The sequence below is a fragment of the Leishmania martiniquensis genome, chromosome 30 (genome assembly GCF_017916325.1).
Source record: "Leishmania martiniquensis isolate LSCM1 chromosome 30, whole genome shotgun sequence".
Lineage (NCBI taxonomy): Eukaryota > Euglenozoa > Kinetoplastea > Trypanosomatida > Trypanosomatidae > Leishmania > Leishmania martiniquensis.
This window is the reverse complement of record NC_090165.1, coordinates 146,131-159,325: the sequence shown is the minus strand read 5'-3', so window position 1 is coordinate 159,325 and position 13,195 is coordinate 146,131. Positions and strand designations below refer to the sequence as shown.

Here is a 13,195-nt window from a genome sequence, read left to right as displayed (position 1 = left end):
CTCTTGGGTGTGCACACAACGTCCGGAGTCCAGCCCCCCCCTCTTTCACAGACAGGTCGAAAGCGATTGAGCAGGTGGCTCCTGCAGGCTGCGCAGTCCTCCAGCTTCATTCTCGCTGTCATATTACACGCACCCCCACAGAAGGTGATCCCCAACCTCGCCATCACCCATTGCTGGCACTCTTGCCGGGGCGACGGAGAGAGAGTAGGGTGCTGGTGCGCGTGAAGACGGCGGTCCTCTGCCCGGTGATCGGCGCGGTATAGAGTACCAACGGCACCTTTCGTTTTCTCTTTTCCATTTTTTTCATTTTCGTTTTTTTTTTCGGTGCCCTCAACAGCGTCTAAGAGGAACTTCGTCGAAGGGTCGAGGCGACGCGACGCTGCGCTGGGCTTCAGTGACGGAAAGAGCCCCATTCGCCAGCGCCGCCCTCCCTCACCCCCTTTCCTCCGTCGCCCTTCTCTTCCCTCTCCTCTCCCCCAACCCAAAGACAGACATTGCTGCGCAAAGCCCACGCTCACGTTCGCGGCCAGGGAGAGGAACTAAGCATCAAAGCTGCTCTGTGCTGCTCCTCCCTCCCCCTCGTTCGCCGCATCCCGGGCGCTTTCTTTGTTTTCTCGCTTAGGTTTCCTCTGTTCACCACGCGTCAACTCCGGCTGAGACGCAGTGTGCCTCCTTCCATCACACACACACACACACACAGACACGTATATTTATATCGTTTTAGTCCGCTGAGTGTGCTGGCATCCATACATAAACCGCTTTACACAGACAGACACACTCGCGTATAGAGCAGAGCTCGCATCTTCCTCCTCCTCTGCCCCCTCTGCTGCCCCTCTCTCTCCCTGCTTAACTCGCCTGGCCAGCACTACCTGCACGCACACCTCCTCATACAGTGATGACGATGCCCAATGCAAGCCAGCGTGCCGCACAGCAGCGGCGCATTCAGCAGCTCCACGAGCGGCTTGAGCTGTACAACATCACTGACAGTCACGCGGACCCCATTAGCACCACTGCTGGGGACTTCGCTCTCCCAGGTGCTGGCGGGCCTCAGAGTGGCAGTGGCGGCAAAGCACCGGCGTCAAAGCCGTCTCGGGCTGCTCCAGTCTTCAGCTCCCCCAATCTCAGGCTGACATCGGCTTCCGCCCCCAACGCCTTCTCTGCCACCTCGTTGCCGCCGCGAACAACAGCCACAGGCGTGCCGTCTTTCACCGTTGGGCTGCAGCGAGGCAGCGGGAACGGCAGGGGGGCCACCGCCGCTTCGCCAGGCACCAAAAAAGGTGAGGGATCCCGGACTTCGCCGGCGCCACAGCAGCAGCCACAAGCGAATATGCCGGCTCCGGCGCCTGCACCGCAGCTTGCCCGCAACCTTACTCAAGAGTTCGTCGGGTCGGCCGCGAGCCCGACTCGTGCGTCGCCAACGAAAGCCACCTCTCGCTTTGCGGCGATGGCCAGCGGGTCAGCCGCTTCCCCGGTCGCTGCAGGGCGTCTGACAGCCAGCACCACTTGCGCCGGGCCCGCAACCGAGACAGCAGAGACCGCGAACAGTGGCTCCGTGCAGCATTCCTCCAATGCCTTCCAGTATCGCGAGGACGCGAAGGCTGACAGAAGCGAGTACGACGAGTATGAGGTGGAGGAGTACACCGAGGATGATGACTACGAGGGGGATGACGAGGAGCCGTTAAGTGGAAAGGCGGCCCTGACACTGGAGGACATGCTGCAACGCCTCCACCAGGCCTGCAGTGGCGCCTCAGATCATGCGACGGCATCATCCCCTCTACAGCAGGCTATGGCCGCAGCGTCGCGGGCAGCGTCCGCCTCGTCACCGCTCGATCGCGATCCGTCCTCGGCATCTGCGACACAGGCGACCGCCGCAGCGCCTTGTGGTGCGCCGACGGGCTCTACCACCAACCCCACAGGGGCCGCACATCCCTTTCTCCAGCAAGCGGCGGAGGTGTATCGCCAGCGTTATCTTCGCAAAGCCGCTCAGGAACAGCAGCACTATCGCAGCCCTTTCGACACGGGCCACGCGTGGAGCAGCGACGAGGAGACGAGCATGACCGACACGTCCACCTCCGAGCCGACAGGCCAGCTGGACGACGCTTCTGAGAGCCAATCTGCCTCCGGCGCCTCCTCTGCTGAGGTGATTTTGAAAGGCCACGTTGATGCGGCCACCGTGACAGCAACTGTAGAAAACGGCGGCTCGTCGGAGGCGGCACGCGATTCACTTGCTGCCACAACAACCGCAACGCGCGCCGCCGTGGACGACGCGAGTGCTGGGAATGCGCTCCCCTCCTCCGCTGTGTGCTTCGATCAACTCGAGGCGGCCTATCGGCGCCTGCTGATCCTGCAAGAGGGGGCCAAGTACGTCTCTGACCGCGCGGGCCCTGGACGCTTTCCGCGTCCGCTCCCGCGGCAGGATAACGCACGAGCACTTGCCGAGCAGCGTGACATGGTGGTGAAGCGTGATGCAGAGATGCGTGCAGCACCACCAGCAGGAGCCTCTCTGGAGGATTTACGGCAGCGCGAAAACGCCGCCATCGAGAAGACATTGGCATCTCTGCGGGAGAAGTTCGACGTGGCGATGAAGTCCCTGAGGTCCGTCGCTGACCGCGAGGCACTTGTCGAGGGAAAGCGGACCCTGCTGAAGCAGCGTGAGTTGGACATTGCCAAGCAACGCGAAGCCCGGCTCATCGTCGAGCGCGAGGTTGCCGTCGCGGAGCAGCGTCTCATAGAGCGCGCGGAGCAACTGAGGAGGCGAGAGGAAGACTACAATGGCCGCCTGCAGCAGCACGACCAGCAGCAGCAGGTGGCCCAGGAGCACATTGGCGAGGTCGAGCAGCTGAGCAAGCAGGTTTCCTCGTGGCTGGCAATTCTGGAAGAACGCGATCGGCGTCTGACCAGGAAGGAGAAGCGTCTGCAGCAAGTGCAGGCTGACCTGCTGAAGCGCACCGAAGATGTCACCGTGTGGAAGAGGGCGACACAGCGGATAAAGCAGATTCCACCACCCCCGTCTCCACCACGCATCAGTTGATCACAACGTCCTCACGCAGTCGCCTGTCTTGGGCTCCGTACCGGTGGCGCGACCGCCCTCCTCCCCCTGAAGGCCGAGAGGCGACCCGTCTTTGGGCCTCTAAGGGCATGGCCTTCCCGCAGTGGGTTGATTCAGTGGTGGGGGTGCCGCTTGCTTTTCCTGCCGCCTCTGACGCTGCCGATCTCAGGAGGACGGGAAGTGAAACGTAGATGTGCAGGAGGAAGCGCGGGAGGGGACTGCTTGGCGAGGGGAACGGCCTCTGTGCGTGGGCATGGGCGGGGCCTGAATGCAGCTGTCGCCATGTTCTCCCCAGAGCACAACCGCGAAGCACGCTGTAGGGATCCCACTCTCACCGTGTCTCTGCGTGTCCACGCCAGCAGTTCTTCTTGCCTTGGCCCCTTCCCCCCTCCTCCCATCCCTTTCCCTCCTCGTGTATGTGCACCACCACCCCACCCCCGCTTCAGCTCTCGCCCGCGGCAACTCCCTCTCTCTGCGTATCCGCTGGACCTCCTATTCGTTTTCGTGCCTCTAAAAGCCAACGTACGCTAATCGAAACCCCACCGGCACGCGACTCCTCCTCCCCCCCTTGCCACTGGCAAGCACACCCACTGAACGGAAGTGGTCACTACGATGACGTCGACTGCTGCTGCTTCTGCGGAGGCGTGTACGCGTACGGCGCACTCGCGCTGTTGGGCTCGTCCGCCCCACCTCTTCTCGATCTTCTCCTACCCTTCACTGAGCAAACACGAGGCGCAACAAGCGTCCACGCCCCACCCCTCCATCTCGCTATTTTCCCTCCCGCCCTCCCTCCCCTACAGCTAGCTGCTGCATCACACCCATCCATCCTCAGTGCACACCAGCGGCTCCCTCTCCCTCGCACGCACACGCACACACGTACCGAGGATGCCTGGGAAAGAAAAGGCCAAGAGGGAGCCCCACCGCTCTAACCCGCTGAGCGATGATATCCACGCGGAGCGCTTTGCCAGAGCCAAGTGCTCGTCCCGCCGTGGCGCAGACGAGAGTGCTGTGGATGAGGCTGGCTACCTCATCCCAAACCACACAACGAAGCGAATCTTGCGCACAGCGAAGAGGCAGCTGGAGACTATTCAAGGCGAGGTGACAGCTGAAAAGAGCGCCCCCGCGGCGCATGGGGAATGCTACCGTGACGATGGCCTGCAGGAGCTTATTGACAATGAGGAGATGACGACGGAGAGTCGCCAGCGCTGCTACGAGATGGAGGCAGCAGCAGACGACGAGGAGGTAGTTCTTGAGTACGATGACAACGAGTCCATTGCATCGGAGATGCCGATGGAGGTGCCGGATGTGTCTGCGGAGATGTATGGCATCGACGAGGAGGAGGCGCGGCTGCTGAACGCCTTTCAGCCCACCTCGCGTGTGCAGAGCCGCAACTTGGCCGATATGATCACGGAGAAGATTAGGGAGAGGGAGCAGAGCGCTGGTGGCGGCGCAGCCCCGAGCCCGAGCAACAACGCCGGCGTGGCGGGCGAAGGGGATGGGGGCAAAGTCGACAACCGCGTGGCACGCGTCTACACGGCCATCGGCGCCGTGCTGAAGCGCTACACCTCTGGCAAGATTCCTAAGGCGTTCAAGATTTTGCCGAACGTCAAGAACTGGGAGCAGCTGCTGATGCTGACGCGTCCGGATCAATGGTCCCCTCACGCCACGTATCAGGCAACCCGCATCTTTGCTGCCAACTTGAACGAGAGTATGCTGCAGCGCTTCTACGCCGCGGTGCTGCTGCCCATCGTGCATGAGCGGCTGCTCGAGGAGAAGAAGCTTCACCCGGCTCTGTACATGGCAGTGCGCAAGGCGCTCTTCAAACCAGTTGCCTTTTTCAAAGGCTTCCTGCTGCCTCTGGTGATGGATGAGGAGTGCACGCTGCGCGAGGCCCTTGTGGTGGCAAGCGTGCTGCAGCGCTGCCACCTGCCACCCGTACCCACCGCCGTCACCATCTACAAGATCGCGCAGCAGCCCTTCAGCGGCCGGTGCTCAGTCTTCCTTCGCGTGCTCATCGACAAGAAGATGGCCCTGCCGTACCAGGCCATTGACCAGCTAGTGAAGTACTTTCATCGATTCTTGGAAACGCACGCGAAGGAGGAGACGCTGCCGGTGCTGTGGCATCAGACTCTGCTCTCCTTCATTCAGCACTATAAGGCGGACCTGACCGAGGAGCAGCTGGGGCTGCTGTCGAGCGTATGCAACGTACACTTTCACTACATGATCACCCCCGAGGTCCGCCGCGAGATTGTGGCGGCGCTGCGCATGAAGCAGGGCGTGACATCAGTTTCTTAGGGTACGGAAGGGTGCAGCCAACGAAGCCACCGCAAGCGTTCCTATAATGCCGGCGTGTTTTGCTCGGCTCCCCCCCCTCCACCGTATTGAATGCGCGTAACTAACTCCATGTGCTAACAACAGCAAGAGAGGACCACACAGAGCCGTCACACGCCTACGCAGAGTGGAGGAGCGGGCACCCACCCTCGCACAGCAAGGTGCAGTAGGCCAGGATCGGCAGCGACACCGTTGCGCGTATGGTGTTGCTCTCTTTCACACGTACTTACCAGAGGAAATCGATGCGACGAGGGCCTGTGGGCTCGGACACGGCTGACATGGCGAGAGCTGCGGCGCCGCGTCTCGTACATGCAGGGATCATCGGAAGCAAGTGGTGCGTGGAGTGCGCGTGGCAGGATGGGTGAGCGCGCCCTGTACGTCTGCGCCACCACATCTTTCACCAGCCTCGCCGCCACCACTCTCTGCGTGAAGCGAGGACCACCTCAGGCGTGCATCAGAGAGCCCCCTTCTCCGCTTTCCTCAACCCCACTCCTCTTATCTCACCCCCGCCTGTCTCACTTGCGTCATAGCAGTTTTTACACTCGAGGTTGTCAGTGTGCGCAGCAACAGAACCTAAAAGACATCCACGTCCCTTTATATATATATATATATTTGTGGCTCGTCTGTGTGTGTGTGTGTGGGTGCCGGACACCACCATGAGCTTAGTTGGCAGCGGGCCGTCCCCTGTCAGATACAGTCGACTCCGCTGCGGTGGCATGGCCCTGTTAATGCCACTGCAGACCGCAGCACACTTCACTCACACATTGGGACCGTGCCGGAGAATCTCCACGACTACTTTCCGCTGCTGTGTCGCGACATGTTTGCATAGCGCCGTCGACGCGGCACGGCGCCACGCCGGAGGCGTGGACAGAGGGCGCCTCCCTCCACCGCCTCCACCGGGTGGCCTCGCGACAGGGCGTGCCGGCAGCTTTCTCCCTCCGCCGCCACCACTTTCCTCTGCGCGCCTCACGCCGGCCCACGGTGGAGGCACCAGCCACAGCACAAGCATACACATGCTTTCGCCCCAGGAGGTCGCCAATGTGTTTGCACTCTACGTGCCGACATATTACGTGCCTTTTCATTGTGTCGCCTCGATGCTTCCGGACGACGTTCGCGAGGAGGTCGTGGGCCGCAGCCGACTCCTCAACTTCTTCAAAAAGTTTCCCTTTCTCTTCGACGTCCTCGTCGTTGACTCCGGCCGCGTCAACGTGCGACTGCACCCCGACCTGATCCACCCGCAGCGCGGCGTAGCGGATGACAAGTACATGATGTCAGACGTTGGCCAGACAACCAGCTACGTAGTGAAGCCGGAGTTCATTGTCTGCGCGGAGAACATCGAGTCGAATAGTACGAGGCGAGTGCTCATCACTCCTCCTGCCCCGCCGCCGGCGATGCGTGTGCGGCTAGAGGAGCATGTGCCGGTTTTGGATCGCCTGCGCAATCTCGTGCCGGGGGAGTTCACCGCCATAGATGCGCTGGAGGAGCGCATCCCAGAGGACATTCTGTTTCATCCCTACTTCAACTGCCAAGGCGGCCTCTTCTCCATTGCCGTGAAGTTGCCGGAGGAGTTCCAGGTCGTTGATGGACGCATCCGGCGCCGGCCACCCCACCTCGCCCCTCTGGCGCTCGACGAGCTCACGCTGGACATCTCTCCTCTCCCACAGGTGGCAGCGCTTATCAAGCGGCATGTCTGCGACAGCGACATTCCTCATTGGGTGAACATAACACCGCTGTATGAGCAGCTCGCCCGGGCACAGAAGCAGGAGATCAAGCGGCGATTCCGAAGCTTTGCGGGATTTCTGCGCGCTCACGGCCGGTCGCTGGCGGTGTCGAACGACATGTTGCAGGTGTCTATGTGGATCTGCAGGTCACCGCCGCCGCCACCGTCCTCTGCCAGCACAAGAACAGCTACCATCGATGCGGACAATGAGGTGGTCACCGCGCGGGGCTCCAGCACGGCAACCTCCGCGGCGTCTTCCTCGTCGTCGTCAGCACACGGGGCACGATCGCAGCCGCCTTCGTTGTCAGCAACTGCTGCGGGGCGGCTGAACGCGACTTTCTCACAGCACACGCCGGTGGTGTACACGCGAGAGCAGATTCTCAACGTTTGGTACGATCGCTTTCCGCCATACCAGACGCTCAACCTGCGCGACGCGATGCAGCTCCTTCCTATTGAGATGCGCGCCTCCGGTCTTCCCACCAAGATCGCACCATGGCTCGCCACCTACCCTCACTACTTTACCGTGGACTTTGCGGAAGAGGAGGACCCCACTAAGGTGCTGATCCGCCGTGCCTCAGAGTGGCAGCCGCTGGACCTCGCCGCTGCCCTCTATGCCAAGATGCCCGACAAGGACACGGCGTTCCCATCAGCGGAGCTGCTGCAGCAGCTGAACCCGTCGGTGCGCCGTGCCATTGAGGGCATTGGGCTAGCGCAACTCGAGCGCTTGCTGCCGCAGTGGCTGCAGATAGCCAAGTCCCGGGGTGGCGGTAACGCTGCGCCGGGCGGACAGCGAAGTCAGGGGGAGTTCACTATACGGCGGTTGCAGGACATGGATGCACTTGAGGAGGCGCAGCGGCGCGACAGGAGAGCAAAAAAAGAGGAATCGAATACCGACTGTGGGGTGGCGGAGGTGCAGGATTTTCTGAAGTGAACCTGACGGCAGGCGACGCAGCACACGGGGGATGAGGCGGGGAACTGAGGCACCCCTCTTGGAGTTGTGGGAGCCCTTCTGCGTAGTTGCAGCAGGCTTTGCGGTGCGCACGTGTATGCCGGCTCGTCTCGCTTCTCTCTCCCTTTTCGTGTCTTGAGAGAAAGAGGTGCGTGCTGATCGACTCTCGGCTCTTCTCACTTAGAGTGTCGCAGAGCCACGCGCCTGATGGGCGCTTCCGCGTGCGTGCGTGGGTATGTGCCTGATGCGGCTCGTCACACCGCAGAAACAAAGGGGCGAGGTGCGGCGCTTTGGCTGGAAGAAGCGCAGCTTACGCCGTTAGGCAAGCCGTGCGAGAGAAGGGGCAGTGCTGCTACTGCGCATGCATGGAGATCGTCACTCTCCCCATGCCGCGCACCTCCGCGCCTGTATCATAGGCAGGCGTGCCTCTTTCCTATCGTCAAGTAGCACGCGGCGTGGGGGAGAGTGTGAAGAGGTGCAGCACAGCGAGCACGACGTCGCTGCATGCTGCGAGCGCATTCGTCTTCTTCGTACGACTGATACTGCCCTCGGGTGAGGGACGGCCCCGTTGAACCTGCCCACGTCTCGCTGCCGTCGTGCACCATCACCGTAAACACACACACATACATATATGTATATATATATGTGTGTGTGCGTATGCGGCACATCTGTGAGCAGACCCTCACCTCGCACTCTCCACCGGCATTTCCACCCCCCTCTCTTTCTCTTTCTCTTTGTCTGTCTGTCTCTGTGCGGAGTCCGTCTCCACTTTCCCGCGCAAACACGCATCACCCCAACATCATTCGTCAGTCAAGTCGTCATCGACCTTACAAACGTTCTCTTCCTCTCTTCCTCCTCCCTCTTCCCATCGGCAGTCCACCGCTCTCCCGGTATTCGCAACACCAACAGCAGAGATCGAAGCCAGAGACTCGCACCAAAGCCGCCCTCCCCCTCTCTCTTTCGAGTGAGCACCACATCATGAGCTCCGGCGCCGCCGATGCCAAAGCGCCCGTGACGGAGAAGAAGATGAGCGACAAGGAGGCCCGAAAGGCGGCGCGCTTGGCTGAGGAGAAGGCCCGCGCCGAGGAAAAGGCGGCCCTTCTGCAGAAGTACAAGGACATCTTCGGTGCCGCGCCAATGGTGCAGTCGACGACCTACAAGTCGCGGACGTATGTCCCGGTTTCGGATCTGTCGCATCTGGAGCTAAGGGGTAAGACAGTGCTGGTCCGCGCCCGTGTGTCGACCACGCGCAAGAAGGGTAAGATGGCGTTCATGGTGCTGCGCGATGAGGGGAACTCCGTGCAGGCGATGGCTGCCGTGGAAGGCGACGTGCCGAAGGAGATGATCGACTTCATGGGGCAGATCCCTTTGGAGTCGATCGTCGATGTGGAGGCCACCGTGTGCGAGGCGGAGCAGCCAATCACATCGACGTCGCACTCGACAATTGAGCTGAGGGTGCGGAAGATCCACACAGTGACGGAGTCGCTGCGTACGCTCCCCTTCACGCTCGAGGACGCGAGCCGAGCGGAGTCGGACGGAGGCGCCACGGTGAACTTTGACACGCGCTTGAATAGCCGGTGGATGGACCTTCGCACGCCGGCTTCCGGCGCGATCTTCCGCCTCCAGTCCCGCGTGTGCCAATACTTCCGCCAATTTCTTATCGACAACGACTTCTGCGAGATCCACTCGCCGAAGATCATCAACGCACCGAGCGAGGGTGGCGCCAACGTCTTCAAGCTGGAGTACTTCCACCGCTTTGCGTATCTCGCCCAGTCGCCACAGCTATACAAGCAGATGGTGCTCCAAGGTGATGTGCCGCGCGTGTTCGAGGTGGGACCTGTGTTTCGCTCGGAGAACAGCAATACGCATCGCCACCTGACGGAGTTTGTCGGACTGGACGTGGAGATGCGCATCAGTGAGCACTACTACGAGGTGCTGGATGTGGCGGAGGGCCTCTTCAACTACATGTTCGAGCGCCTTGCCACGCACACAATGGAGCTGCAGGACGTGTGCAGGCAATACCCGTTCGAGCCTCTTGTGTGGAGGCTCACCCCGGAGAAGATGAAGGAGCTCGGCGTCGGTATCATCTCGGAGGGCGTCGATCCAACAGACAGGTACCAGGCACGCGTGCACAACATGGATAGCCGTATGCTGCGCATCAACTACGTGCACTGCATCGATCTGCTAAACACTGTACTGGAGGAGAAGATGGCGCCGACTGACGACATCAACACGACGAACGAGAAGCTGCTCGGCAGGCTTGTGAAGGAGCGCTACGGCACAGACTTTTTCATAGCCGACCGCTTTCCCTCCTCAGCGCGTCCGTTCTACACGATGGAGTGCCAAGACGACGCGCGCTTCACGAATTCGTACGACATGTTCATCCGTGGCGAGGAAATTTCGAGCGGAGCGCAGCGTATCCACGACCCCGATCTCCTACTGGCGCGCGCCAAGATGCTGAGCGTTGATCTGACGCCGATCAAGGAATACGTCGACTCGTTCCGCCTTGGTGCATGGCCGCATGGCGGCTTTGGCATTGGGCTGGAGCGTGTGGTCATGCTGTACCTTGGGCTGAGCAACGTGCGCCTGGCTTCCCTGTTTCCTCGTGATCCGCAGCGCACGACTCCCTAGGGACAGCCGTACGGCGCTCTCTGGCTCGATGGCTTCTCGAGCTCTTAATTTGTCCAGCCCACCACCGAGGCGAGCGATCTGCCGCTCTCTCTCTCTCTTTAAGTTTCTCTGTTTGTGCGCCCTGCGACGATTTTTCATAATGCATTATGTCATCCCCACATGGCCCGCAAGGTGCTTCCCTCTTTTCGATGACGCGCGCTGGTAACCGGCGCTGATCTGCCGCACCGCACATTCACGCAGCATCGCTCGCCACTTGCCTGACATTGCTGCTACTGCTTGCCATCGCGTCTTTGCGTTCTTCAACTTCTCTGCTTGAGGCTCTCACGGCTTAGCGACCTCCTCGTAGAGGCCGTCGCCTGCTGCGGTGGTGATGGTGGCAGGAGAAAGAGCAGCGGGTATGCGAGCAGTGACGGGAAGAGTAGCTCCGCCTCCCCCCTTCCTCCCCTTCGGCCCATTCGTTGGGCGACACGCACTCGCACGTGTCTCTGCGTGGAAGAAGGCACTCACGCACTATTTTGCCTCAGCAACCTTCTCCTTCATGGGGGCGCCCATCGCTCCACTCAGCATTGCTCCCTCTTCTCTGTCGGCGAGCACTGCCGTTAATCGAGTCCGCAGTCGCAACGCGCTTCACGACAGCGCTGTCTTCTCTTGTATCTGCATCGTTTTCGCTTACATTGCGAGCTTGTGCGAGGGCGCGCCTGCCATCCTCCAGCCTCGGCGCCTATCGCTTCTTCTCTGTTCCCCTTTGCCTTTTCACGGCAGTGGTGCACCTCTCCCACCCCACCGCCCTCTCACACACATCTGCGCCTCCTCGTGCGCGCGCTTACTGGTATCTGTGCGTGCTCGCACCTCCTCACATCTGCCCGCTGCGGTACATCGCACAGGAGCCTCGGCGTTTTGCGCCTCGCCCACGCGTCGCCCATCCGATAGGCCTCTTCTCTCTCTCTTTCTCTCCCAGCATCTTTGAGCTTTGCATCTCGGTGGCGCCCCAGCCCGCAATCGCGTTCACTACGGCGATGTCTACCCCTCTCGATGTGAGGGCGGCTGAGTACAGCCCGTCCTTTGCGATTAGCATGAAAAAGACGGTTGCTGCCGCGCCGCCGAAGTCGGTGACACCGGCTAAGTCCAAGATCAGCGTCACCTGCACTGGCGTCAACACCACGTATCCCATGCCTCCGCCCTCAGTGCCAGGAAACAACCATGCTTCCTCCTTTGCGGCGGGGCACCAGACATTTGCGGCACACAGGGCGCCGGCGCCCTCGGCGCAATATGCGCCAAACCTGCCACCCGTCCATCCGATACACCCCACTGCCTCCATGACGGCAAGCGCGATTCCTCCTCCGTCTCCTGCCACTGCGCCAGGTGAGCGTAGCCCCGCTGTGGCAGCACGCAGTGTGCCGACCCGCTTTAGTCCTGCCACGGTCCCACGTCACCACATGAACCCCAACGCCACAGAGTTCTTGCCGGGCCGGCGCAACGGCCCCGACGGCGGGCTCGAAGCTCTACCCACCTCCACGGCGGACATGGAGCTGGCCAGAGCGCCTGCTGCCGCTGGTGGCCAAGCACGATCTCCGGCCGGGGCGGTGCGCCGCAGCCTCCACAATTCCCCCATCATCCAGCCCTCTCGCCTGAGCCTCAAGAGCGCCTCTGAAATCGAGACCATTAGCAAGAATAGTGCCTTGAATGCAGCTGCGGCTGCCTACGTGCCGCAGCGCACCCTCGCGCGTGTGGTGCTGACGCAGCCGTCCCCCCTCGCCCTCGTCCCCTCGGAGGACCCGACGAAGGAGAACATCGAGATGATGCTGGACGATTTGTGGTGTCTCTTCTACCTCCCCACGACCTTGGGCGAGAATATTAGGGAAGAGGACTACAACCCTACGTTAGTGTTCCGTGTGGACAGCATTGCGACCTTCTGGAGGGTGATGAACAACATCGCGGCTCCGTCCGAGCTGCAGCTCAGCACGCTGTATCTCTTCCGCGACGGCATCGACCCCAAGTGGGAGGACCCCGCCAACCGAGACGGCGGCATCGTGAAGGTGAAGATGAGCTCTGCCCAGATTGACGAGGCGTGGGAGCTCCTCCTCTGCCGCACCATCGGCGACTCCTGGTCCCCGTCGGTGCGGGAGACCGTTAACGGTGTGGTGCTGAAGGTTCGCGAACGCGCCTACTGGCTGGAGTTGTGGGTAACGAAGGACTCGAGCGCGCTGCAGAAGGACCTGGCCGAGCTCTGGCATCCGATCCTCGGCGGCTCCTTCTGCACCACGTACTTGACACACGCCATGATGCAGGAGCGCTCCCACGCGGCAGCCGCCTTAGCTGCTGAAAAGCAGAGGAAGAACCGCCGGCGCTACTAAGCAACAGCGTAGGTGAACCTTCCCCCTCCCGGACCTGCCGCGGGGAAGGAAGAGGAGGCCTTTGGTGGAGCATCTGTGCGTCGAACCGGTGTTGCTCAAACACTTGCGTGTGTGCGCGCTCTCTCTCAGTCCCCCCACACTTTGCGTATCTGTGTGTGTGT

The 13,195-nt window shown here is 61.3% G+C and overlaps 5 protein-coding genes across 5 annotated transcripts; all 5 read left to right on the top strand.

Annotated features, from left to right (window-relative positions):
• Positions 1-895: 895 nt before the first annotated feature.
• LSCM1_03670 (uncharacterized protein) lies at positions 896-3,031 on the top strand (the record flags this gene model as incomplete). Its single annotated transcript, XM_067321203.1, has 1 exon — positions 896-3,031. The coding sequence occupies one exon, from the start codon at positions 896-898 to the stop codon at positions 3,029-3,031; it is 2,136 nt and encodes a 711-aa protein (XP_067176571.1).
• Positions 3,032-3,934: 903 nt separating this feature from the next.
• LSCM1_03669 (uncharacterized protein) lies at positions 3,935-5,344 on the top strand (the record flags this gene model as incomplete). Its single annotated transcript, XM_067321202.1, has 1 exon — positions 3,935-5,344. One exon carries the CDS (start codon positions 3,935-3,937, stop codon positions 5,342-5,344), a length of 1,410 nt encoding a protein of 469 aa, XP_067176570.1.
• Positions 5,345-6,036: 692 nt separating this feature from the next.
• Positions 6,037-8,031, top strand: LSCM1_03668 (uncharacterized protein; the record flags this gene model as incomplete). The annotated part of the gene is made up of 1 exon (XM_067321201.1): positions 6,037-8,031. The coding sequence occupies one exon, from the start codon at positions 6,037-6,039 to the stop codon at positions 8,029-8,031; it is 1,995 nt and encodes a 664-aa protein (XP_067176569.1).
• Positions 8,032-9,027: 996 nt separating this feature from the next.
• On the top strand, positions 9,028-10,680 carry LSCM1_03667 (uncharacterized protein; the record flags this gene model as incomplete). Its single annotated transcript, XM_067321200.1, has 1 exon — positions 9,028-10,680. The coding sequence occupies one exon, from the start codon at positions 9,028-9,030 to the stop codon at positions 10,678-10,680; it is 1,653 nt and encodes a 550-aa protein (XP_067176568.1).
• A 1,016-nt stretch (positions 10,681-11,696) lies between these two features.
• LSCM1_03666 (uncharacterized protein) lies at positions 11,697-13,034 on the top strand (the record flags this gene model as incomplete). Its single annotated transcript, XM_067321199.1, has 1 exon — positions 11,697-13,034. One exon carries the CDS (start codon positions 11,697-11,699, stop codon positions 13,032-13,034), a length of 1,338 nt encoding a protein of 445 aa, XP_067176567.1.
• Positions 13,035-13,195: the final 161 nt, after the last annotated feature.